Source organism: Ascaphus truei, chromosome 18 (genome assembly GCF_040206685.1).
Source record: "Ascaphus truei isolate aAscTru1 chromosome 18, aAscTru1.hap1, whole genome shotgun sequence".
Classification (NCBI taxonomy): domain Eukaryota; kingdom Metazoa; phylum Chordata; class Amphibia; order Anura; family Ascaphidae; genus Ascaphus; species Ascaphus truei.
Genome location: NC_134500.1, coordinates 35,117,503 through 35,141,965, shown reverse-complemented (window position 1 = coordinate 35,141,965; position 24,463 = coordinate 35,117,503). Strand labels below are relative to the sequence as shown.

The window sequence follows — 24,463 nt, the reverse complement described above, 5'->3', positions numbered from 1 at the left end:
TCTGTGTCTATAAATTGATCATCTATCTGTGTCTATATATCTATCCGTGTCTATATATCTATATATCTGTGTCTATGTATCGATCTGTGTCTATATTTATATCGATCTGTGTCTATCGATCATCTATCTGTGGATATATATCGATCATCTATATGTGTCTATCTATCATCTGTCTATCAATCATCTATCTGTGTCTATCGATCATCTATATTTGTCTCTCTATCGATCATCTATGTGTCTATACATCCATCATCTGTGTCTATCGATCTCCGTGTCTATATATCAATCATCTATATAACGATCATCTATCTGTGTCTATATATCAATCATCTATCTGTATCTATATATCGATCATATATCTGTGTCTATATATCGATCATCTATCTGTATCTATATATCGATCATCTGTGTCTATATATCAATCATCTATATGTGCCTATCATCTGTGTCTATATATTGATCATCTATATGTGTCTATTGATCATCTATTTGTGTCAATCTATTGATCATTTATCTGTGTCTATCAATTATTTATCTGTGTCTATCTATTGATCATCTGTGTCTAGATATCGATCATCTATCTGTGCCTGTCTGTGTCGGTATCTATATACCAATCTTATCTTTGTATCTATCTATGAATATGAAACAAAACCGTGCCTGTTGCCCTGAAATTTCAGCTGCAGAATTATACATACATATATACATCTGTCCCGTGCACAGCTACTATACTCATGCAACACAGATTATGAAACCTTACCGTGATCCAGGGGTGGGTGAGCGCTTTCTGGATACAGAGACGTTTCCTGAAACCGACAACAGATAAAAATAATGTTGTTTCTTTCTGCTTCATATACAGACATATAGTGTTACAGAGACAGTCCCTTCTAAGGACCAAAATCAACAAAGGACAGCGCCATGTTTAATAAGTTCCATGTAGGCGACTGAATAAAAAAAGTAGTCTCAAATTATTATTTTTTAAATATTTTAATGTCTCCAGCGGAAGCAAAATGGGTCCGAGGTTTTTTTTTTTACCATCTTTACCTAATCTCTTCCATGATAAGACTGTTTGTAAATGGGTAGGCCACGCTTCCCCCCCCCCCCCTTTTTTTGCGTGTAAGCTGCCACCAGCAACCAAAAGGTAGAAGATAAAATGAACATTACAAATCAAAAACGTTATAAAAATAGAAACATTCATTTTGACGGGAAACACATATTAAAAAGTGACTGTATCTAGGGTTCCCAGGCGTCTTCTCCGAAAATACTGGACACAATGGTGATAGGTGTGACGTGCTTGAGACACACACCTCTCTCCACTCCAGGCTGTCTCCTCCTCTCCTTGGCCCCACCCCCAGGCATCTGGCACCTCCTCCTGATTGGCTGCATTACCCAGCAGCAGCCAATCAGGATGGAGCAAGCTGCCCAGCCCCTTTGCAACAGCCCTGCTCTCTCCCTGCTCAGGGAAATCCTGCGGCCCTGAGCAAGTCCAGTATTTCCTCACATTTGTTACTGGACAGAGTGTCCAAATACAGGACATTTCGGTTCAACACTGGACACCTGGCAACTCTAACTACATTGTAAAAATTGGCATCTACATACAAGTATGTTTATCGTGTTACCTGTGTCCTAAAGGCATGAAAATAGGTGTTATTTACAGAAGGTGAGGCTCCTACTTTCTCCCAAAGATAACATTCGGTTGACAACGCCAGCATGTGCAGACACGGTGTGTTCCTCGCACTGCTTTGCCCTCTGATGATAGATCGTGTTTTTGTCCAACCTCCAAACGTTCCCCGTGTAATGAAAATAACTTTCAACAAAGCGTATGTTCAAAAAGAAATAAAGGATGGGTTAGAGCTGAAGTCTGACGTCGGACCCCCTCTTCCCCCCGTGGATTGTAGAATGTATGGAACATTCTAAGGAGCTGTTGGCTCACAGTATCGAACAGCCAATCGGAATGTGGTCTGGGACATTTTGCTGTCGGCGGGACATTTCCGCCGGTAAGGTAACCTTCTTACCCTAACCCCTTGACCCCTTTCCCTAAAATCCTTAACCCCTAATGCCAACGCTAATCTTTACTCTAGATAATGTAACCCCTTACCCTGAACCCTTACTCAAACCTGACCCTAAAACATTAACCCCATTACTCTAAAAAGCTTAACCCATTACCCTAACCTTACCCTAAAATCTCTAACCTTAACCCCTAATGCTAACGCTAATCTTTACCATTAAAACCTTAACCCCTTACCCTAAAATCCCTAATCCTTACCCCAAACCTTACCACTTACCCTAAAACATTAACCCCTTACCCATAAACATGAACAGTTACCCTAAAAAGCTTAACCCATTACCCCAACCCCCTAACTTTACCCTTAAATCCCTAACTTTAACCCCTAGTGCTGACGCTAATCTTTACCCTAAAAACCTTAACCAGTTACCCTAAAATCCAGAACCCCTTGCCCTAAAACATTAACCCCTTACCATAAAATCTCAACCCCGTACCCTAAAAAGCACAACCATAACCGATTACTCTGACCCCCTAATCTAACTCTAGGAATGAAACAGCCGGAGGGTTGCTGTCCTTGGCAGTGGGTCCATTCCTATCAGAATGCCCTGTGGTAGAAAGCTTCATGAGTGTGGCCCCTGATAGGCTGCCAGTGCCCATGTAAAGGAGTTAACTCCCTTTGCAAGGATCAGGAGACTGCACTGGTGTTAGGTTTCCTGCCTGAGGTGTGTGGAATTAACTGATTAAACAGGGTTAAAAAGGCAGGTAGTGAGCACCCGTCAGTCCCTGTTGGAGTCTCTGTTAGACTTCCGGTTCCAGGCCTGCATGAGAGGAGGGTCACAGAGGATGGCCTGTGACCCAGCTGGGATTCACACCCAGCCACAACGGAGCTCCAGCCCGCAGGGATCCAGGCTTCTTGTTCACCAGACGGATTTGCCTGGGAACAGTGGGAAACCCAAAGCCCCGCACCGCAGAGAAGCCTGCACAGATATAGGGCAAGAGACTTCCTGGGAGCAGCAGGACTGCAACACCTGCATCTGAACTGAACTTGGAGAAACCAGAGACGCCGGACCAGCATACTAAGATAAAACTTTCATATACATTATTCGCTGATAGTATGTTATGTGTTTTGGACTGGGAACTGGCCTATCCAGCCAGTCAAGATAGTTAGGGCCTGTACTGTTTATTTAGTCTCCAAAGTGGAATAGGCTTTCTTTTTAATGCTTTGTGTTTTGCCTTAAAAGGACAGTGTGCCCAATATTTTGCTGTTTGTGGAGAAATAAGCCACTCAACATTTTGGTTCACCCTAAAATGCATGTGTGGAAGCTTAACTGACCTCGCCTACAGGCCACTCCGTCGCAGCCCCCCATCTACTAGATCCCCTGGTGTCCTTCACAACCAGGCTCCTGATTGGCTGCCGGTGTCCCTATTTAACAGCTCACCTGGTGTCCTTCACGAACAGGCTACTGATTGGCTGCCGGCATCCCCCATGTAACTGTCACCTGGTGTCCTTCACGAGCAGTCCCCTGATTTGCTGCTGGCACCCCCATGTAGTGGCTCACCTGGTGTCCTTCACGAGCAGGCCCCTGATGAAGTCTTTGGCCAGTTCGCTCGTGTGGCTGAAGAACTCGTCGTCGAACTCGTAGCTGACGGCCGTAATGTTGGCGAGAGTCTCTTGCTTGCTCTCGCCAAGGAAGGGAGACGCTCCGCTGAGCCTGGGACAGGAGCAGAAGCGGTCAGGGAATCTCTCAGTGTATAGCAATCACACACGTACTGATCCATACATGACCCACTGGGGCCTTTCTTTGTTCGTAATAACTACTAAATGGAATATACTGTATATAAAAGCCAGTGGGTGTTATATGTTGGTTTGGGTCTGGCGTGAGCTCATCAGTGCCATAATAATGCACATACAGAATAAAAAAAGGCAGTGGGTATTGGAGAGAATGTGGGGGAGAGAAAGAGAGAGGAGGGGGAGAGAGAGAAAGTGGGGGGGAGGGGGAGAGAGAGAAGGTGGGGGGGAGAGAAGGTGAGGGGAGAGAGAGAAGGTGGGGGGAGAGAGAAAGAAGGTGGGGGGAGAGAGAGAGAGAGAAGGTGGGGGGAGAGAGAGAGAAGATGGAGGGTGAGAGAGAAGGTGGGGAAGAAAAAGAGAGAATGTAGGGAGAGAGGGGATAGAGGGAGAGAGGGGGTGGAGGGAGGGAATGGAGGGAGATGGAGGGAGAAGGAGGGGGAGAGAGAAGGTGGGGGAGAGAAGGTGGGGAAGAGTTAGAAAGGGTAGAGAGAGAAGGGGTAGAGAGAGAGAAGGAGAAGAGAGAGAAGGAGGCCATAGAGGGAGAAGGTGGGGGAGAGAAGGCAGGCGGAGAGAAAAGGTGGGGAGAGAGAGAGAGAGAAGGTGGGGGGAGAGAGAGAGAAGGTGGGGAGAGAGAGAGAATGTGGGGGGAGAGAGAGAGAAGTTGAGGAGAGAGAGAAAGAGAAGGTGGGGAGAGAGGGAGAAGTTTGGAGAGAGAGAGACAATGTGAGAGAGATAAGGTGAGGGAGGGAGAGAGAAGGAGAGGGGATTGAGAAAGAAGGAGTGGAGGGGGAGGGGGAGGGGGAGGGGGATATATTTAGATGCGGGAATACATTTAAAATAGTAAAGATAAATTCAAAATCTAAATTGGAATCAACCATTCACCCACATAAACCCCAGATTAATAAATAAATCCTAACTCCAGGATATATATACACACACACACAGACACACACACACTGAGACACACAGACACACCCAGAAACACAGACACAGACACCCAGACACACACACCCAGACACAGACACACCCAGACACAGACACACCGAGACACCCAGACACAGACACACCCAGACACACCCACCCAGACACAGACACACCCAGACACACAGACACACCCAGACACAGACACACACAGACACACCCACCCAGACACAGACACACAGACAGACACACCCAGACACACACAGACACACCGACACACCCAGACACAGACACACAGACACACAGACACACCCACCCAGACACAGACACACAGACAGACACAGACACACCCAGACACAGACATACCCACCCAGACACAGACACACCCAGACACACCGACACAGACACCCAGACACAGACACACCCAGAAACACAGACACACCCAGAAACACAGACACAGACACCCAGACACAGACACACCCAGACACACCCACACACCAAACAAATCCTGGAATATACAGTGGAATAATACTTACAATATGTAGGTGATTACTCCGATACTCCTAGGAGAGAGAGAGACGTTATTATCATCCTAATTTTAAGTGTTTTTTTAGCCACTTATTTATGAGGGTGGAACCCCTATTTACAGCTCGGGGACCCCTCTGTTCCCGAGATGCCGGTGATGTTACCCCCCCCCCCCCGATTACAATCCTGTATAGATAAGGGGGATTGCTCCCTTAAAGCGCCTTCTCTTTGGGTTGACGTGTTGCTATGGATGGAGAGCGTTGTATAAAGATGTGTTATATACAGTAACCCTCCTTATTCCCACACCCAGTGTTGGGGGGGGGGGGGCAGTAACGTACCCTCCTTATTCCCACACCCAGTGTTGGGGGGGGGCAGTAACGTACCCTCCTTATTCCCACGCCCAGTGTTGGGGGGCAGTAACGTACCCTCCTTATTCCCACGCCCAGTGTTGGGGGGGGCACTAACGTACCCTCCTTATTCCCACGCCCAGTGTTGGGGGGGCAGTAACGTACCCTCCTTATTCCCACACCCAGTGTTGGGGGGCAGTAACGTACCCTCCTTATTCCCACACCCAGTGTTGGGGGACAGTAACGTACCCTCCTTATTCCCACACCCAATGTTGGGGGCAGTAACGTACCCTCCTTATTACCACGCCCAGTGTTGGGGGGGGCAGTAAGGTACCCTCCTTATTTCCACACCCAGTGTTGGGGGGCAGTAACGTACCCTCCTTATTCCCACGCCCAGTGTTGGGGGGCAGTAACGTACCCTCCTTATTCCCACGCCCAGTGTTGGGGGGCAGTAACGTACCCTCCTTATTCCCACACCCAGTGTTGGGGGGCAGTAATGTACCCTCCTTATTCCCACGCCCAGTGTTGGGGGGGCAGTAACGTACCCTCCTTATTCCCACGCCCAGTGTTGGGGGGGGGAGCAGTAACGTACCCTCCTTATTCCCACGCCCAGTGTTGGGGGGCAGTAACGTACCCTCCTTATTCCCACATCCAGTGTTGGGGGGCAGTAACGTACCCTCCTTATTCCCACGCCCAGTGTTGGGGGGCAGTAACGTACCCTCCTTATTCCCACGCCCAGTGTTGGGGGGCAGTAACGTACCCTCCTTATTCCCACACCCAGTGCTGGGGAGTGTGACGCGAGGGGGTAACCAGGCTATACAATAAAGGTTAAACCTCTGGTTACCCCTGAAACTGTGGGGTCCCTGGTAGATACATAAGCCCCATAAGCCAGACCAGGGGTAATAAATGTTGAAAATAAAGTGACCCCTGCCTTTTTCTGTTTTCATGTTCCCATTGCCCTAGAACTGCGAGTTTTCTTGTGTGTCAGTTTTAAGGGGGATATTTGGGTAGAAATGCAATAATTTTGCTTGCTGGAATTCGGGGGCCAAAGTTACCGGTAGTCCTTTCATTCTCCCCGGCGAGCAGGCATGATTTGCCGGTACACGGGCTGTACAAACCAAAGTTTCTGAATGTCTCTCTGCTATATCATCCTGGATGGCCCTCCGACGCCTTAAACTCAACATGGCTAAAACAGAGCTCCTCATACTTCCTCCCAAACATGGCCCTACTACTTCCTTCCACATTACTGTTGGAACTACAATCATTCACCCAGTAGCCCAAGCACGCTGCCTAGGGGTCACACTCGACTCCTCTCTCACATTCGCCCCTCACATACAAAACATTTCTAAAACTTGTCGCTTTTTCCTCCGCAATATAACTAAGATACGCCCTTTCCTCTGTTGTTCGACTGCTAAAACTCTGACTCAGGCCCTCATTCTCTCCCGTCTTGATTACTGTAACCTCCTGCTGTCTGGCCTTCCTGCCTCTCACCTGTCTCCCCTACAATCTATCCTAAACGCTGCTGCCAGAATCACTCTACTCTTTCCTAGATCTGTCTCAGCATCTCCCCTCATGAAATCCCTCTCCTGGCTTCCGATCAAATCCCGCATCTCACACTCCATTCTTCTCCTCACTTTTAAAGCTTTACATTCTTCTGCCCCTCCTTACATCTCAGCCCTAATTTCTCGCTATGCACCATCCCGACTCTTGCGTTCTGCTCAAGGATGTCTACTTTCTACCCCCTTTGTATCTAAAGCCCTCTCCCGCCTTAAACCTTTTTCACTGACTGCCCCACACCTCTGGAATGCCCTTCCCCTCAGTACCCGACTAGCACCCACTCTATCCACCTTTAAGACCCACCTTAAGACACACTTGCTTAAAGAAGCATATGAATAGCACTGTGGATATTCTGAACACAGGATACATAAAGATTGGCCCCCTGCAGACGCACTTACCAGAACTCCCTCCTACTGTCTCTGTACGTTCTCCCTACCTACCAATTAGAATGTAAGCTCCTCGGGGCAGGGACTCCTCTTCCGAAATGTTACTTTTATGTCTAAAGCACTTATTCCCATGATCTGTTATTTATATTATCTGTTATTTATTTGATTACCACGTGTATTACTACTGTGAAGCGCTATGTACACTAATGGCGCTATATAAATAAAGACATACAATACAATTACACCGGGGCAGCCCAGGGTCCCCCCGACTCCTGGATTTCGAGCCCAAATATCCCAAATCCATTTCCCGTGTAAGGTTCCCCAAAGTGTATACTTTATTAAAGTGCACGTATAATGTTTTAGATATTGGTTATAAGACTCTATGCCGTCAGCTAGGGCAGTGGTGCGCTAGATTTTCAAGGGGGATGCGGTGGTTATAAAGGTCCCACGCTCTCCAGCAAGGCAATTAAATTAAATGCCAGGGGACCGCGCAAGGCCTCTATAAGACACTTACCTTCCCATCCACTGACGAGTCGTCATGGTAACTCGGCATCAAATTACGCCGTGGAGGTCACGTGACGTCACGTTACCATGGCAATGTGGCGTCACATGACCCCGCACGTCATTTGTCACTGGGGCCGAGCAGGGGGTGTGGCGTGAGGCGGCGAGAAAAGCAGGCACCCCTGAGCTAGGGCATAAGCACAGACGCCGGCATGTCTGTATAGAGTCCCTAGTTCAATGAGGAGACGGGACGTTGAGAGGTGTCGGGGTGCCAAGTGGGCAGGGCGGAGTACTGGGTCCAGAGAACAGAGACCCCATGTGGGGAGGACCCTCAGGTCGGCCAGACTCAGTGGAGCCTGCCCAGTAGGTGGCAATGGATTGACTGGGGGAAGCAGCAGAATGTCGGCGCGTTTCCCATTGGTCAATTCGTATTTCCCGCCCACGGGGCATCCTGAGCCAGCTTGACACGCCCCCTCCTCTGACATCAGCCAAAGGACGAGACCCTTTTCCTATTGGCTGGCGGGGAGCAATTCCCACTCTCTGATTGGTCGCTCCTCCTACCTCCATGCTAAGGATAGCTTAGCGGAGTATATGTAAGGAGATGGCCGAGTCAGAGAACCAGACCATCCAGTGACTTATGTCAATGAAGCTAGGGCGGGCTCTTCAAAGTTGCTCTGTTCGAAATAACAGAGCGACCGGCTTGGTTTTGAAGCTAGGAAAGTCTGCCTCGCAGAGACTAAGTCAGGCGCCAGGTCCAAGTTCTCATTTTAGAACATAGCGGTCGCGGACAGGACTTCTTGCCGAAATCACTTCCAGGACTCTCGGGAGTTTCTGCTGGATCTCGGTCCGGGACAAGGTTCCCGATCAGGGTAAGCTCTAGCAAGCGGGCACCCTGCACCTAGGAAAGGCTAGATCTCAATCCCCAGACCCCAGTATTTGTGTATATTTCTATATTTTGTGTTTCCAAGGTTTTATCCAAATAAGCCCCATTTTATTTCACTGCCTGGTTTTGCCTATTGAATGATCCCAAAAATATAAATGTGTTAAAAGACCTGGTCTACCGTGACAGGGGGCAGTAACGTACCCTCCTTATACCCTCCTTGAGAAAGCGCCACTGACGGCGTGAAACGCGTGGGAGGAGGAGCTAGGTTCTCCATGTGGATGTTCCACATTTTTTATGTAGTCTAAATAAAGTTTTTTATTCAATTTTTGGCTGGTGAGTTCCATCGTTTGTTCAGGTCTGGAGGTCACCCCGATCCCCTTTCACCCCGCTTCTATCCCAGGATTGGACAAGACGCCGACAGAAACGCCGTGCCTCACTGCAAATACGTGGCCACGAGAATAAGGGACATGGTGACTGATCGCGAGTAAACAGTACACTCCACGCCATACACAAGCTTCCTATTGGATTTATGTGCCTACATTTCAGCTGTTATGTATCTGTGATACTGCTGACGCACTTCCCCCTGGGGGCTACCCCAATATCCCTCATACAGTGCCCATTTCTATCACCCTAGCAACAAATCAATACATTTCTACTGTTTGCCATATATGCAGCGCGGCTCCTTGAGCTAGCAACCGGCTTATTTTCTACGGTAGTAACGTACCCTCCTTATTCCGACACTCAGTATTTGGGGCAGTAACGTACCCTCATTCCCACGCCCAGTGTTGGGGGGTAGTAACGTACCCTCCTTATTCCGACGCTCAGTATTGGGGGAGCAGTAACATACCCTCATTCCCACGCCCAGTGTTGGGGGGGAGGGGGGCAGTAACATACCTTCCTTATTCCCACGCCCAGTGTTGGGGGGCAGTAATGTACCCTCCTTATTCCCACGCCCAGTGTTGGGGGGCAGTAACATACCTTCCATATTCCCACGCCCAGTGTTGGGGGGCAGTAACATACCTTCCATATTCCCACGCTCAGTGTTGGGGGGCAGTAATGTACCCTCCTTATTCCCAAGACCAGTGTTGGGGGGCAGTAATGTACCCTCCTTATTCCCAAGACCAGTGTTGGGGGGTAGTAACGTACCCTCCTTATTCCGACGCTCAGTATTGGGGGAGTAGTAACATACCCTCATTCCCACGCCCAGTGTTGGGGGGGGGCGTAACATACCTTCCTTATTCCCACGCCCAGTGTTGGGGGGCAGTAACATACCTTCCTTATTCCCACGCCCAGTGTTGGGGGGCAGTAACATACCTTCCTTATTCCCACGCCCAGTGTTTGGGGGCAGTAACATACCTTCCTTATTCCCACGCCCAGTGTTGGGGGGCAGTAACGTACCCTCCTTATTCCCACGCCCAGTGTTGGGGGGCAGTAACGTACCCTCCTTATTCCCACACCCAGTGTTGGGGGGCAGTAACGTACCCTCCTTATTCCCACGCCCAGTGTTGGGGGGGGCAGTAATGTACCCCCCTTGGTTCCACGCCCAGTATTGAGGGGCAGTAACATACCCCGCTTGGTTCCATGCCCAGTATTGAGGGGCAGTAACGTACCCCCCCTGGTTCCACACCCAGTATTGAGGGGCAGTAACGTACCCCCCTTGGTTCCACGCCCAGTATTGAGGGGCAGTAACGTACCCCCCCTGGTTCCACAACCAGTATTGAGGAGCAGTAACGTACCCCCCTTGGTTCCACGCCCAGTATTGAGGGGCAGTAACGTACCCCCCCTGGTTCCACGCCCAGTATTGAGGGGCAGTAACGTACTCCCCCTGGTTCCACGCCCAGTATTGAGGGGCAGTAACGTACCCCCCCTGGTTCCACGCCCAGTATTGAGGGGCAGTAACATGGCGGGATTGTTACTCACCACATATCCGCAGCTAGACCCAGCGGTTCATAGTTCACGATTTCCGGAGCTGCAAGGTGTATATAATATACGGTTAGAGTGGAAAGGGGCCGAGGCGTGCGCCATGTATCTGTGTGTCTATCTGTCCTATATATCTGTGTGTCCATCTGTCCTGTATATCTGTGTGTCTATCTGTCCTATATATCTGTGTGTCTATCTGTGTATGTATCTGTCCTGTATATCTGTGTGTCTATATGTCCTATATATCTGTGTGTCTATCTGTGTATGTATCTGTCCTGTATATCTGTGTGTCTATCTGTCCTATATATCTGTGTGTCTATCTGTCCTATATATCTGTGTGTCTATCTGTCCTATATATCTGTGTGTCTATCTGTCCTATATATCTGTGTGTCTATCTGTCCTATATATCTGTGTGTCTATCTGTCCTATATATCTGTGTATGTATCTGTCCTATATATCTGTGTGTCTATCTGTCCTATATATCTGTGTGTCTATCTGTCCTATATATCTGTGTATGTATCTGTCCTATATATCTGTGTGTCTATCTGTCCTATATATCTGTGTGTCTATCTGTCCTATATATCTGTGTGTCTATCTGTCCTATATATCTGTGTATGTATCTGTGTGTCTATCTGTCCTATATATCTGTGTGTCTATCTGTCCTATATATCTGTGTGTCTATCTGTCCTATATATCTGTGTGTCTATCTGTCCTATATATCTGTGTGTCTATCTGTCCTATATATCTGTGTGTCTATCTGTCCTATATATGTGTGTCTATCTGTCCTATATATCTGTGTGTCTATCTGTCCTATATATCTGTGTGTCTATTTGTGAATGTATCTGTCCTGTATATCTGTGTATGTATCTGTCCTATATATCTGTGTGTCTATCTGTCCTATATATCTGTGTGTCTATCTGTCCTATATATCTGTGTGTCTATCTGTCCTATATATCTGTCCTATATATCTGTGTGTCTATCTGTCCTATATATCTGTCCTATATATCTGTGTGTCTATCTGTGCATGTATCTGTCCTATATATCTGTGTATGTATCTGTCCTATATATCTGTGTACAGTATGTATCTGTCCTATATATCTGTGTGTCTATCTGTCCTATATATCTGTGTGTCTATCTGTCCTATATATCTGTGTGTCTATCTGTCCTATATATCTGTGTGTCTATCTGTCCTATATATCTGTGTGTCTATCTGTCCTGTATATCTGTGTGTCTATCTGTGTATGTATCTGTCCTATATATCTCTGTATGTATATCTGTCCTATATATCTGTGTGTCTATCTGTGCATGTATCTGTCCTGTATATCTGTGTGTCTATCTGTGTATGTATCTGTCCTATATATCTCTGTATGTATATCTGTCCTATATATCTGTGTGTCTATCTGTGCATGTATCTGTCCTGTATATCTGTGTGTCTATCTGTGTATGTATCTGTCCTATATATCTCTGTATGTATATCTGTCCTATATATCTGTGTGTCTATCTGTTCATGTATCTGTCCTGTATATCTGTGTGTCTATCTGTGTATGTATCTGTCCTATATATCTCTGTATGTATATCTGTCCTATATATCTGTGTGTCTATCTGTGCATGTATCTGTCCTGTATATCTGTGTGTCTATCTGTGTATGTATCTGTCCTATATATCTCTGTATGTATATCTGTCCTATATATCTGTGTGTCTATCTGTGCATGTATCTGTCCTATATATCTGTGTGTCTATCTGTGCATGTATCTGTCCTATATATCTGTGTGTATCTGTGTATGTATCTGTCCTATATATCTGTGTATGTATCCGTCCTATATATCTGTGTATGTATCCGTCCTATATATCTGTGTGTCTATCTGTGTATGTATCTGTCCTGTATATCTGTGTATGTATCTGTCCTATATATCTGTGTGTCTATCTGTGCATGTATCTGTCCTATATATCTGTGTGTCTATCTGTGTATGTATCTGTCCTATATACCTGTGTGTATCTGTGTATGTATCTTTTCCTATATATCTGTGTATGTATCCGTCCTATATATCTGTGTGTCTATCTGTGTATGTATCTATCCTATATATCTGTGTGTCTATCTGTGTATGTATCTGTGTATGTATCTGTCCTATATATCTGTGTCTATCTGTGTATGTATCTGTCCTATATATCTGTGTATGTATCTGTCCTATATATCTGTGTGTCTATCTGTGTATGTATCTATCCTATATATCTGTGTATGTATCCATCCTATATATCTGTGTGTCTATCTGTGTATGTATCTGTCCTGTATATCTGTGTATGTATCTGTCCTATATATCTGTGTGTCTATCTGTGCATGTATCTGTCCTATATATCTGTGTGTCTATCTGTGTATGTATCTGTCCTATATATCTGTGTGTATCTGTGTATGTATCTTTTCCTATATATCTGTGTATGTATCCGTCCTATATATCTGTGTGTCTATCTGTGTATGTATCTATCCTATATATCTGTGTGTCTATCTGTGTATGTATCTGTGTATGTATCTGTCCTATATATCTGTGTCTATCTGTGTATGTATCTGTCCTATATATCTGTGTGTCTATCTGTGTATGTATCTATCCTATATATCTGTGTATGTATCTGTCCTATATATCTGTGTATGTATCTGTCCTATATATCTGTGTCTATCTGTGTATGTATCTGTCCTATATATCTGTGTATGTATCTGTCCTATATATCTGTGTCTATCTGTGTATGTATCTGTCCTATATATCTGTGTCTATCTGTGTATGTATCTGTCCTATATATCTGTGTATGTATCTGTCCTATATATCTGTGTGTCTATCTGTGTATGTATCTGTCCTATATATCTGTGTGTCTATCTGTGTATGTATCTGTCCTATAAATGTGTGTGTCTATCTGTGTATGTATCTGTCCTATATATCTGTGTGTCTATCTATGTATGTATCTGTCCTATATATCTGTGTGTCTATCTGTCCTATAAATGTGTGTGTCTATCTGTGTATGTATCTGTCCTATATATCTGTGTGTCTATCTATGTATGTATCTGTCCTATATATCTGTGTGTCTATCTGTGTATGTATCTGTCCTAATTATCTGTGTGTATCTGTGTATGTATCTGTCCTATATATCTGTGTATGTATCTGTCCTATATATCTGTGTCTATCTGTGTATGTATCTGTCCTATATATCTGTGTCTATCTGTGTATGTATCTGTCCTATATATCTGTGTACAGTATGTATCCGTCCTATATATCTGTGTATGTATCTGTCCTATATATCTGTGTCTATCTGTGTATGTATCTGTCCTATATATCTGTGTCTATCTGTGTATGTATCTGTCCTATATATCTGTGTATGTATCTGTCCTATATATCTGTGTGTCTATCTGTGTATGTATCTGTCCTATATATCTGTGTGTCTATCTGTGTATGTATCTGTCCTATATATCTGTGTATGTATCTGTCCTATATATCTGTGTGTCTATCTGTGTATGTATCTGTCCTATATATCTGTGTCTATCTGTGTATGTATCTGTCCTATATATCTGTGTATGTATCCGTCCTATATATCTGTGTGTCTATCTGTGTATGTATCTGTGTATGTATCCGTCCTATATATCTGTGTATCTATCTATCCATCTATCCACCCACCTGTGTCTCTGTGTATCTATTCTTATCTATCTATCCATCCGTATCCATCAATCTATCTGTATCTACGGTATCTATCTATGTATCTACCTGTGCATCTCACTACCTGTGCTTCTATGTATCTACCTGTGCATCTCGCTACCTGTGCATCTCGCTAGCTGTGCTTCTATGTATCTACCTGTGCATCTCGCTACCTGTGCATCTCGCTACCTGTGCTTCTATGTATCTACCTGTGCATCTCGCTACCTGTGCATCTATGTATCTACCTGTGCATCTCGCTACCTGTGCATCTATGTACCTACCTGTGCATCTCACTACCTGTGCTTCTATGTACCTACCTGTGCATCTCGCTACCTGTGCATCTATGTACCTACCTGTGCATCTCACTACCTGTGCTTCTATGTACCTACCTGTGCATCTCGCTACCTGTGCTTCTATGTATCTACCTGTGCATCTCACTACCTGTGCTTCTATGTATCTACCTGTGCATCTCGCTACCTGTGCATCTCGCTACCTGTGCTTCTATGTATCTACCTGTGCATCTCACTACCTGTGCTTCTATGTATCTACCTGTGCATCTCACTACCTGTGCTTCTATGTATCTACCTGTGCATCTCGCTACCTGTGCTTCTATGTATCTACCTGTGCATCTCACTACCTGTGCTTCTATGTATCTACCTGTGCATCTCACTACCTGTGCTTCTATGTATCTACCTGTGCATCTCGCTACCTGTGCATCTATGTATCTACCTGTGCATCTCGCTACCTGTGCATCTATGTATCTACCTGTGCTTCTATGTATCTACCTGTGCATCTCGCTACCTGTGCATCTATGTATCTACCTGTGCTTCTATGTATCTACCTGTGCATCTATGTATCTACCTGTGCATCTTGCTACCTGTGCTTCTATGTATCTACCTGTGCATCTATGTATCTACCTGTGCTTCTATGTATCTACCTGTGCATCTCGCTACCTGTGCATCTATGTATCTACCTGTGCTTCTATGTATCTACCTGTGCATCTATGTATCTACCTGTGCATCTCGCTACCTGTGCTTCTATGTATCTACCTGTGCATCTATGTATCTACCTGTGCATCTATGTATCTACCTGTGCATCTCGCTACCTGTGCATCTATGTATCTACCTGTGCATCTATGTATCTACCTGTGCATCTCGCTACCTGTGCATCTATGTATCTACCTGTGCTTCTATGTATCTACCTGTGCATCTCGCTACCTGTGCATCTATGTATCTACCTGTGCTTCTATGTATCTACCTGTGCATCTCGCTACCTGTGCATCTATGTATCTACCTGTGCATCTCGCTACCTGTGCATCTATGTATCTACCTGTGCATCTCGCTACCTGTGCATCTCGCTACCTGTGCATCTATGTATCTACCTGTGCATCTCGCTACCTGTGCATCTCGCTACCTGTGCATCTATGTATCTACCTGTGCATCTCGCTACCTGTGCATCTCGCTACCTGTGCTTCTATGTATCTACCTGTGCATCTATGTATCTACCTGTGCATCTATGTATCTACCTGTGCATCTATGTATCTACCTGTGCATCTATGTATCTACCTGTGCATCTCGCTACCTGTGCATCTCGCTACCTGTGCTTCTATCCTGTACTTCTATGTATCTGTATATCTTATATGTATACTGTACACACCAATAGGTATATACTGTATGAGCAGTAACATTAAACTTACTTTAATCAGAATTAGGCTGCGCTTACAGTGCCCGGCGACACGACGTCGCTCGAAAACAAATACATTGACTCCGCTTATAGTAAGCGCGACGGAGCGGCTAAAAATTTGGTAGCCGGGTCTATATGATTTTTTAGAGACAGTCGCCACATGTGACTGTCTCTAAACCAATCAGAGACCGCGGCTTGGCCCCGTCACAGTCACTGAAAATCCAATTACAACTTTCGCTGGTGGCGACGGGTGACGTCATCGGTCGCGTCGCCAGCACTATAAGCGCGGCCTTAGGGAAAAGAAAAAATATGCGGGGGAATAAAATGCATCTCACAAGAATGAGTCCCTTTATTTAGGTTTTTTCATTGTTTTTCTGTGCAAAACAGTGTCATTTTCACATACACAATAAACAATACATACATACATACATACATACATACACGTACACTACCCCCCAAATACATGCACACACACTACCCCCAAAATACATACACACACACTACCCCCCCAAATACATACATACACGTACACTACCCCCCAAATACATGCACACACACACTACCCCCCAAAATACATACACACACACTACCCCCCCAAATACATACATACACGTACACTACCCCCCAAATACATGCACACACACTACCCCCCAAAATACATACACACACACTACTCCCCAAATACATGCACACACACTACCCCCCAAATACATACACGTACACTACCCCCCAAATACATGCACACACACTACCCCCCAAATACATACACACACACTACCCCCCCAAATACATACATACACGTACACTACCCCCCAAATACATGCACACACACTACCCCCCAAAATACATACACACACACTACTCCCCAAATACATGCACACACACTACCCCCCAAATACATACACGTACACTACCCCCCAAATACATGCACACACACTACCCCCCAAATACATGCACACACACTACCCCCCCAAATACATGCACACACACACTACCCCCCCAAATACATGCACACACACTACCCCCCAAATACATACACGTACACTACCCCCCAAATACATGCACACACACTACCCCCCAAATACATGCACACACACTACCCCCCCAAATACATGCACACACACACTACCCCCCCAAATACATGCACACACACTACCCCCCAAATACATGCACACACACACTACCCCCCCAAATACATGCACACACACACTACCCCCCCAAATACATGCACACACACACTACCCCCCCAAATACATGCACACACACACTACCCCCCCAAATACATGCACACACACACTACCCCCCCAAATACATGCACACACACACTACCCCCCCAAATACATGCACACACACACTACCCCCCCAAATACATGCACACACACTACCCCCCCAAATACATGCACACACACACTACCCCCCCAAATACATGCACACACACACAACCCCCCCAAATACATGCACACACACACTACCCCCCCAAATACATGCACACACACTACCCCCCAAATACATGCACACACACACACTACCCCCCCAAATACATGCACACACACTACAAACCCCCCAAATACATGCACACACACACTACACCCCCAAATACATGCACACACACTACAAAACCCCCAAATACATGCACACACACACTACACCCCCAAATACATGCACACACACACTACACCCCCAAACACATGCACACACACTACACCCCTCAAATACATCAAACACAAAAATAGGAGCGCATGGAAAGAAGTAAAAAGCCCTGAAGTGTCATTTGACACGAAACGCGTAGGTAACGTCATACGCAGCGACGTCTGTGACGACTGACTTCCGGGCTGCAACCTAGAGACACCACGAGGACGCCGACAGGAGGAATTTGAGTTCAAGGTCTGTTTATTACTTTCCATCTAGTCTTGGACTCTTCCTCTATTAACAACTGAGGATTTTACTCTGATCGCGGGGTTCTGGTCAACAGAGCCCGGCCCTCTGTGTGTGTCACGGACCATTAGATCTACGTGATCAAACTCTATATGTAGTGTTATATGTCCTTTATTTTTAACATATAAAGATTTCATGTACTAATTTCGGCTTTTTGCTTCTTTCCATGCGCTCTTATTTTTGTGTTTGATGTACTGAGTATGCCCCGCTGATCACGGGAGATCAGGAGCTGCAGGGAAGACCAGAAAATCGAGGGAGAGATTTAGAGGGACAGCGCGCACATTCACTTTTTAAAAACCCCCAAATACATGCACCCACACTACCCCCCAAATACATGCACACACTACCCCCAAATACATGCACACACACTACCCCCCTAAACACATGCACACACACTAACCCCCAAATACATGCACACACACTATGCCCCCCAAATACATGCACACACTACTACCCCCCAAATACATGCTCACACACTACTACCCCCCAAATACATGCACACACACTACTCCCCAAATACACACACACACACTACCCCCCCCAAATACATGCACACACACTATACCCCCCAAATACATGCGCACACACTACTCCCCAAATACACACACACACACTACCCCCCCAAATACATGCACACACACTATACCCCCCAAATACATGCGCACACACTACTCCCCACAAATACATGCACACACACTACTCCACAAATACACACACACACACACACACTACCCCCCCCCAAATACATGCACACACACTATACCCCCCAAATACATGCGCACACACTACGCCCCCCCCCCCAAATACACACACTATCCCCCCCGCCCCCCATACACACACACATTCCCTCTCTCCTCACTGTCCTGGGTTGCTGCCCCTCTCCTCACTGTGCTGCTTTTGGCTGCAGGGAGGGAGGGGGGGGGGGGCAGGCCGGCACTGGTCGTGCCTCTTGTTGCCACCCGGCATCTCTCCAGCGGCTGGCCCTCCTCCTGCACAGTCCCGTGTCGGGCCTCTCTGACGTCGGCGCACTCTGCTGGCGCGCACCAGCTTGAGAGAGGCCCGTGCGGGACAGTGCAGGAGGCGGGCAAGCCGCTGAGGAGATGCTGGGTGGCAACAAGAGGCCCGACCAGCGCCGGCCCAACCAGCGCCGGCCGTCCCGCAGCCAAGAGCAGCACAGTGAGGAGAGCCGCAGGTAGGTGCTGAGAGAGCCGCAGGTAGGTGCTGAGAGAGCCGCAGGTAGGTGCTGAGAGAGCCGCAGGTAGGTGCTGAGAGAGCCGCAGGTAGGTGCTGAGAGAGCCGCAGGTAGGTGCTGAGAGAACCGCAGGTAGGCGCTGAGAGAGCCGCAGGTAGGCGCTGAGAGAGCAGCAGGTAGGTGCTGAGAGAGCCGCAGGTAGGTGCTGAGAGAGCCGCAGGTAGGTGCTGAGAGAGCAGCAGGTAGGCGCTGAGAGAGCCGCAGGTAGGCGCTGAGAGAGCCGCAGGTAGGCGCTGAGAGAGCCGCAGGTAGGCGCTGAGAGAGCCGCAGGTAGGCGCTGAGAGAGCAGCAGGTAGGCGCTGAGAGAGCCGCAGGTAGGCGCTGAGAGAGCCGCAGGTAGGCGCTGAGAGAGCCGCAGGTAGGCGCTGAGAGAGCAGCAGGTAGGCGCTGAGAGAGCCGCAGGTAGGCGCTGAGAGAGCCGCAGGTAGGCGCTGAGAGAGCCGCAGGTAGGCGCTGAGAGAGCCGCAGGTAGGCGCTGAGAGAGCCGCAGGTAGGCGCTGAGAGAGCCGCAGGTAGGCGCTGAGAGAGCCGCAGGTAGGCGCTGAGAGAGCCGCAGGTAGGCGCTGAGAGAGCCGCAGGTAGGCGCTGAGAGAGCCGCAGGTAGGCGCTGAGAGAGCCGCAGGTAGGCGCTGAGAGAGCAGCAGGTAGGTGCTGAGAGAGCCGCAGGTAGGCGCTTAGAGAGCCGCAGGTAGGTACTGAGAGAGCCGCAGGTAGGCACTGAGAGAGCCGCAGGTAGGTGCTGAGAGAACCGCAGGTAGGTGCTGAGAGAGCCGCAGGTAGGTGCTGAGAGAGCCGCAGGTAGGCGCTGAGAGAGCCGCAGGTAGCCTACCCCTGTAACTAGTGTAACTTCAGTTATTACGACAGCAAAGAATCCCTCCCCACCTACAAACTCAGGGGTCCCGAAAATATTCTTAAACTCCACCCCGTCTTCAATGGTGTGGGCCAGCCCGAAATCAATCAGCTTAATATGTGGCACAGAGAGCGTTTTATCCAGCAGCATAATGTTTTCTGGCTGAGAAATAAGCAACAATCAGGTTTTATGTTATTAGTATCTAATATTTTAGAATATAGTGTTACGGTATGTTATACAACAAAGAATCACTTTGCTCCTACGTGGGACTGACCCTTTAACCCATTAAACACGTCCCTGTCATTAGGTCACTTTGCCCCTACGTGGGACTGTCCCTTTAACCCATTAAACATGTCCCTGTCATTAGGTCATTTTGCCCCTACGTGGGACTGACCCTTTAACCCATTAAACACGTCCCTGTCATTAGGTCACTTTGCTCCTACGTGGGACTGACCCTTTAACCCATGAAACACGTCCCTGTCATTAGGTCGCTTTGCCCCTACGTGGGACTGACCCTTTAACCCATTAAACACGTCCCTGTCATTAGGTCACTTTGCTCCTACGTGGGACTGACCCTTTAACCCATGAAACATGTCCCTGTCATTAGGTCACTTTGTCCCTACGTGGGACGGACCCTTTAACCCATTAAACACGTCCCTGTCATTAGGTCACTTTGCCCCTACGTGGGACGGACCCTTTAAACCATTAAACACGTCCCTGTCATTAGGTCACTTTGCCCCTACATGGGACGGACCCTTTAACCCATTAAACACGTCCCTGTCATTACCTCCCTCACCTTTTCTTATTACTGTACCTCACCTTTAAATCGAAGTGTGCAATTTTGCGAGCGTGCAGGTAATTAACCCCTTCTAGGATCTGCTTAATGAATCGCGTAGCTTCTTCCTCGCTTAACGATTCCTTCTGCGCCAAGAAGTCGAACAATTCGCCCCCGGAAACTCTGCGTCAGAAAGCAAAACACACGGAGTCTGTGACACTGTGCCACGTCACCCTGGCCAGAGATCGGACAGCACTCACCCACGTAACACGCTGTATCAGGTCACTGACCCTTTAACCCATTAAACACGTCGCTGTCATTAGGTCACTTTGCCCCTACGTGGGACTGGCCCTTTAACCCATTAAACACGTCCCTGTCATTAGGTCACTTTGCCCCTACGTGGGACTGTCCCTTTAACCCATTAAACACATCCCTGTCATTAGGTCACTTTGCCCCTACGTGGGACTGTCCCTTTAACCCATTAAACACGTCCCTGTCATTAGGTCACAACACATCCCTGTCATTAGGTCACTTTGCCCCTATGTGGGACTGACCCTTTAACCCATTAAACACGTCCCTGTCATTAGGTCACTTTGCTCCTACGTGGGACTGACCCTTTAACCCATTAAACACATCCCTGTCATTAGGTCACTTTGCCCCTACATGGGACTGACCCTTTAACCCATTAAACACGTCCCTGTCATTACAGATGCCTCTCTCTGTGTGACTCCCCTTGCAGCTCTTACAGGAGCAATTCATGGTTTTATTATTATTATTTATAACATAGGATTGAAGACGGGGTCTCCGGAGCTGAACCCCATTCATTCCAGCTCTGGGGACCCCCTGCCTCTTGAGATACTGACCTCCGTAGTGGGTGCCGGTATCTCTCTGCAGGTTAAAGCTCCAGTGTCACGTGATCCAATAGAAAGTCGGGCGGAATGACATCATGGCTTCCTATTGGTCCATTATGGAGTGGCTACTGGTCCCCCCTATGGAGGTCTTCATTTCCGGAAGCAGGGGGTGCCCAGAACTCAAATTAATGGGGTTCAGATCCGGAGACCCCCTTCTTCAACTCTATGTTAAAAAAATAAATGAAAATATGTACCCCCAACAAAACAACCCCCCTCTCCAGACTAATGCCCAATATCCCTATTAGCTAAATGTGGCTAGTAGCGATTTGGCGAATGAACAAGAAAAAAATAAAAGCATGTTTGGAAGAAAAAAAATAGCAGAACTTTAACCAAACAGTGAAAATCTATGTAAACAATATACTGTGCTATAATATAAACAAAGAATACATGTACAATATACTGTGCTATAATATAAAAGAATACATGTACAATATTAAAATTAATGACATTCCCCATCTCATTAACTTAGCGGCTCGCCTCTAAGGTAATGACGTGGTCAACCCCTCCTGCCACTCGCCCCCCTCTGTGAGGCCTAACCACCCTCCCCGGGGCAACTACCGGCATCACCCACCCCCTTTCCACCAACAAGTGTTCCCCACTCAACAGTAATGGGCTATAGTCCGATTAACCGGATCTGGCTACTAGCGCTATTTCCCATTGTCCTGGAACTAGATTCCATATTCCTCTGTCTCTCCTTTAGTTTATGGGATCCATTTCTCCCTTCTTTAGTTGCTTGTCAGTTTCCCCTGTCCCAGCAGCAACTATGCATGTAATATGCAACATTATTGCCACATGTTGTTTACACAGCCTGTGCTGGTTGCCTGCAGCTCATATTCTCCTAGCTGAGAGTGGGTTATTCCAACCCCCCTGTCCTTGCTGACAGTTAGTATAGTCCCACTTCCCATATAGTGTGACCCTTGCCCCTCACTTCCTTTTCACCCGGGACTCTGAGTGAGTAACTGCCTGCTATCACCCCAGCAAGGCCTTTCTGTTTTACACTGTCTCACCATTGATACACTGCACAGCAGACAGAGAAGCCCTCTCTACCAACATTACATCTACAAGCACCTATCTCCCTGTGATTTCCCTCAATAAAATCAAGAAAGAGAAAAGGACTTGTTTGTGCTTTGGAAGAGGTAAGACATGAGTTAAGCTAACTGGAGTTATTCATACACCATGCGTGACCCTGGCTTCAGGATACCCATCGAGAAGCATTACACAAACACATGTTCACAAAATATACATCACAATAAAATAACACAAACTCTACCCTCTTAAACCATTGATTGTCACTGTACTGTGGCTACGTAAGCCCTCTATGGGGGTCTAGATTTCCAATGTAGCTATCAATGAACACTCTAAATAAATAAAGGCATTACTTAACTGTGGCGATAATGGGGGTAATCAGTGCATTAATAAAGGCAGTGTGCTCGGCTGGTTACCCCTATTTCGTCTTGGGGATGAAGGGGTTAATTTTTCATGCACTGTACATGTCTTATTTTCCCCTCTGTTCCTTGTTGTCCCCATTTTGCAGGATTGTATGTGCTTGCAGTATAGTACACCCCAAGCACACATATATAAAAAATATAAGTGTGAGATATGAGGAAAATGTATTTTCAATAAAGTGTATTTTTGCTACAGGTTTTAAACAGAGACAAGCATGATGAGGTTTTTTTTTTTCTCCTGTCATTAAAATGCACACAAGAAACAAAGGTTTTGACACCTATGAGCTGGGTCACTTGCCTATGCAAGCTTCAAAGGTAGCAGGCATTGTCCACAGCTGTAAGTCTCTCTGTAAGTTGCATATCAAAAGACCCAGAGTCAGGGGGGTGTGAATTGGCCAGATGGATGCTAAATAGGAAATCCTGTTGACCATTTGTGCTAGCTCACACCCGAGTTTCCCCCTTCCAACCTGAGAGGGGCCAGGTAAGGAGGGGAGTGCACCTATGCTAAGTAGCCAAGGTAGCATTGTCGCACATGCCATGTGTGAACAGGAAATCCCTAGTGCCCACTCTCCAAACTGTGGGCAAGTAGGTGATTGGCGAATGATTACTTTCCCACGAGGGGGATTGGGTGGGTATGTTGGCAATAGGCTTCCAAACCCTATATACATCCCACCCAGGTTATTCCCATTGTCTTTCGTTTTTCATTCTACCATGTGAGCGGATTTCCAACACGTTTCTAATAGCGGAGAAGAGAAGCATCACATTCCTGGAACGCAAAGAGTCTTATTACATCGGAACCAAGGACAAAACTCTGCGTTAGGACACTGTGATGGCTGGGGGTTATCTGATTAACCCCAACGGACCAGAAAAGACTTTGCACATTCACAGAAGGATAGGGCAGGCAATTTGTGCCCTTGCAAAAGGACTACATTTTAAAAGACAATCTTCTGGTGCTTTGCACCTTTCTGGACATTATCCCCTGTTCCTATACCAGTAAGTGTAATTATTAAGTGTATTCTGCAAGTTGTCGTGTGTTTGCCTATCAAGGGAATAAATCTCAGTTTATTTTGCTCAACTTGTTCTGCTCAATTGGGATCCACAAAATAT

The 24,463-nt window shown here is 46.9% G+C and overlaps 1 protein-coding gene across 4 annotated transcripts in view; it reads right to left on the bottom strand.

Annotated features, from left to right (window-relative positions):
* The window catches only part of DAPK2 (death associated protein kinase 2), a 128,253-nt gene that overhangs the window by 48,645 nt on the left and 55,145 nt on the right, over window positions 1–24,463 (bottom strand). For all 4 annotated transcript variants that reach the window (XR_012788971.1, XM_075576092.1, XM_075576090.1 and 1 more), the window contains 6 exons: window positions 21,045–21,183; window positions 20,258–20,387; window positions 10,832–10,880; window positions 5,249–5,275; window positions 3,562–3,714; window positions 758–803 (listed from right to left, as the gene is read on the bottom strand). Coding sequence is in view for 3 of the 4 variants with exons in the window: in XM_075576092.1 (XP_075432207.1) it covers window positions 758–803; window positions 3,562–3,714; window positions 5,249–5,275; window positions 10,832–10,880; window positions 20,258–20,387; window positions 21,045–21,183 (544 nt within the window). In the remaining variant the exon portion in view is untranslated. The remainder of the gene's footprint in view (window positions 1–757; window positions 804–3,561; window positions 3,715–5,248; window positions 5,276–10,831; window positions 10,881–20,257; window positions 20,388–21,044; window positions 21,184–24,463) is intronic.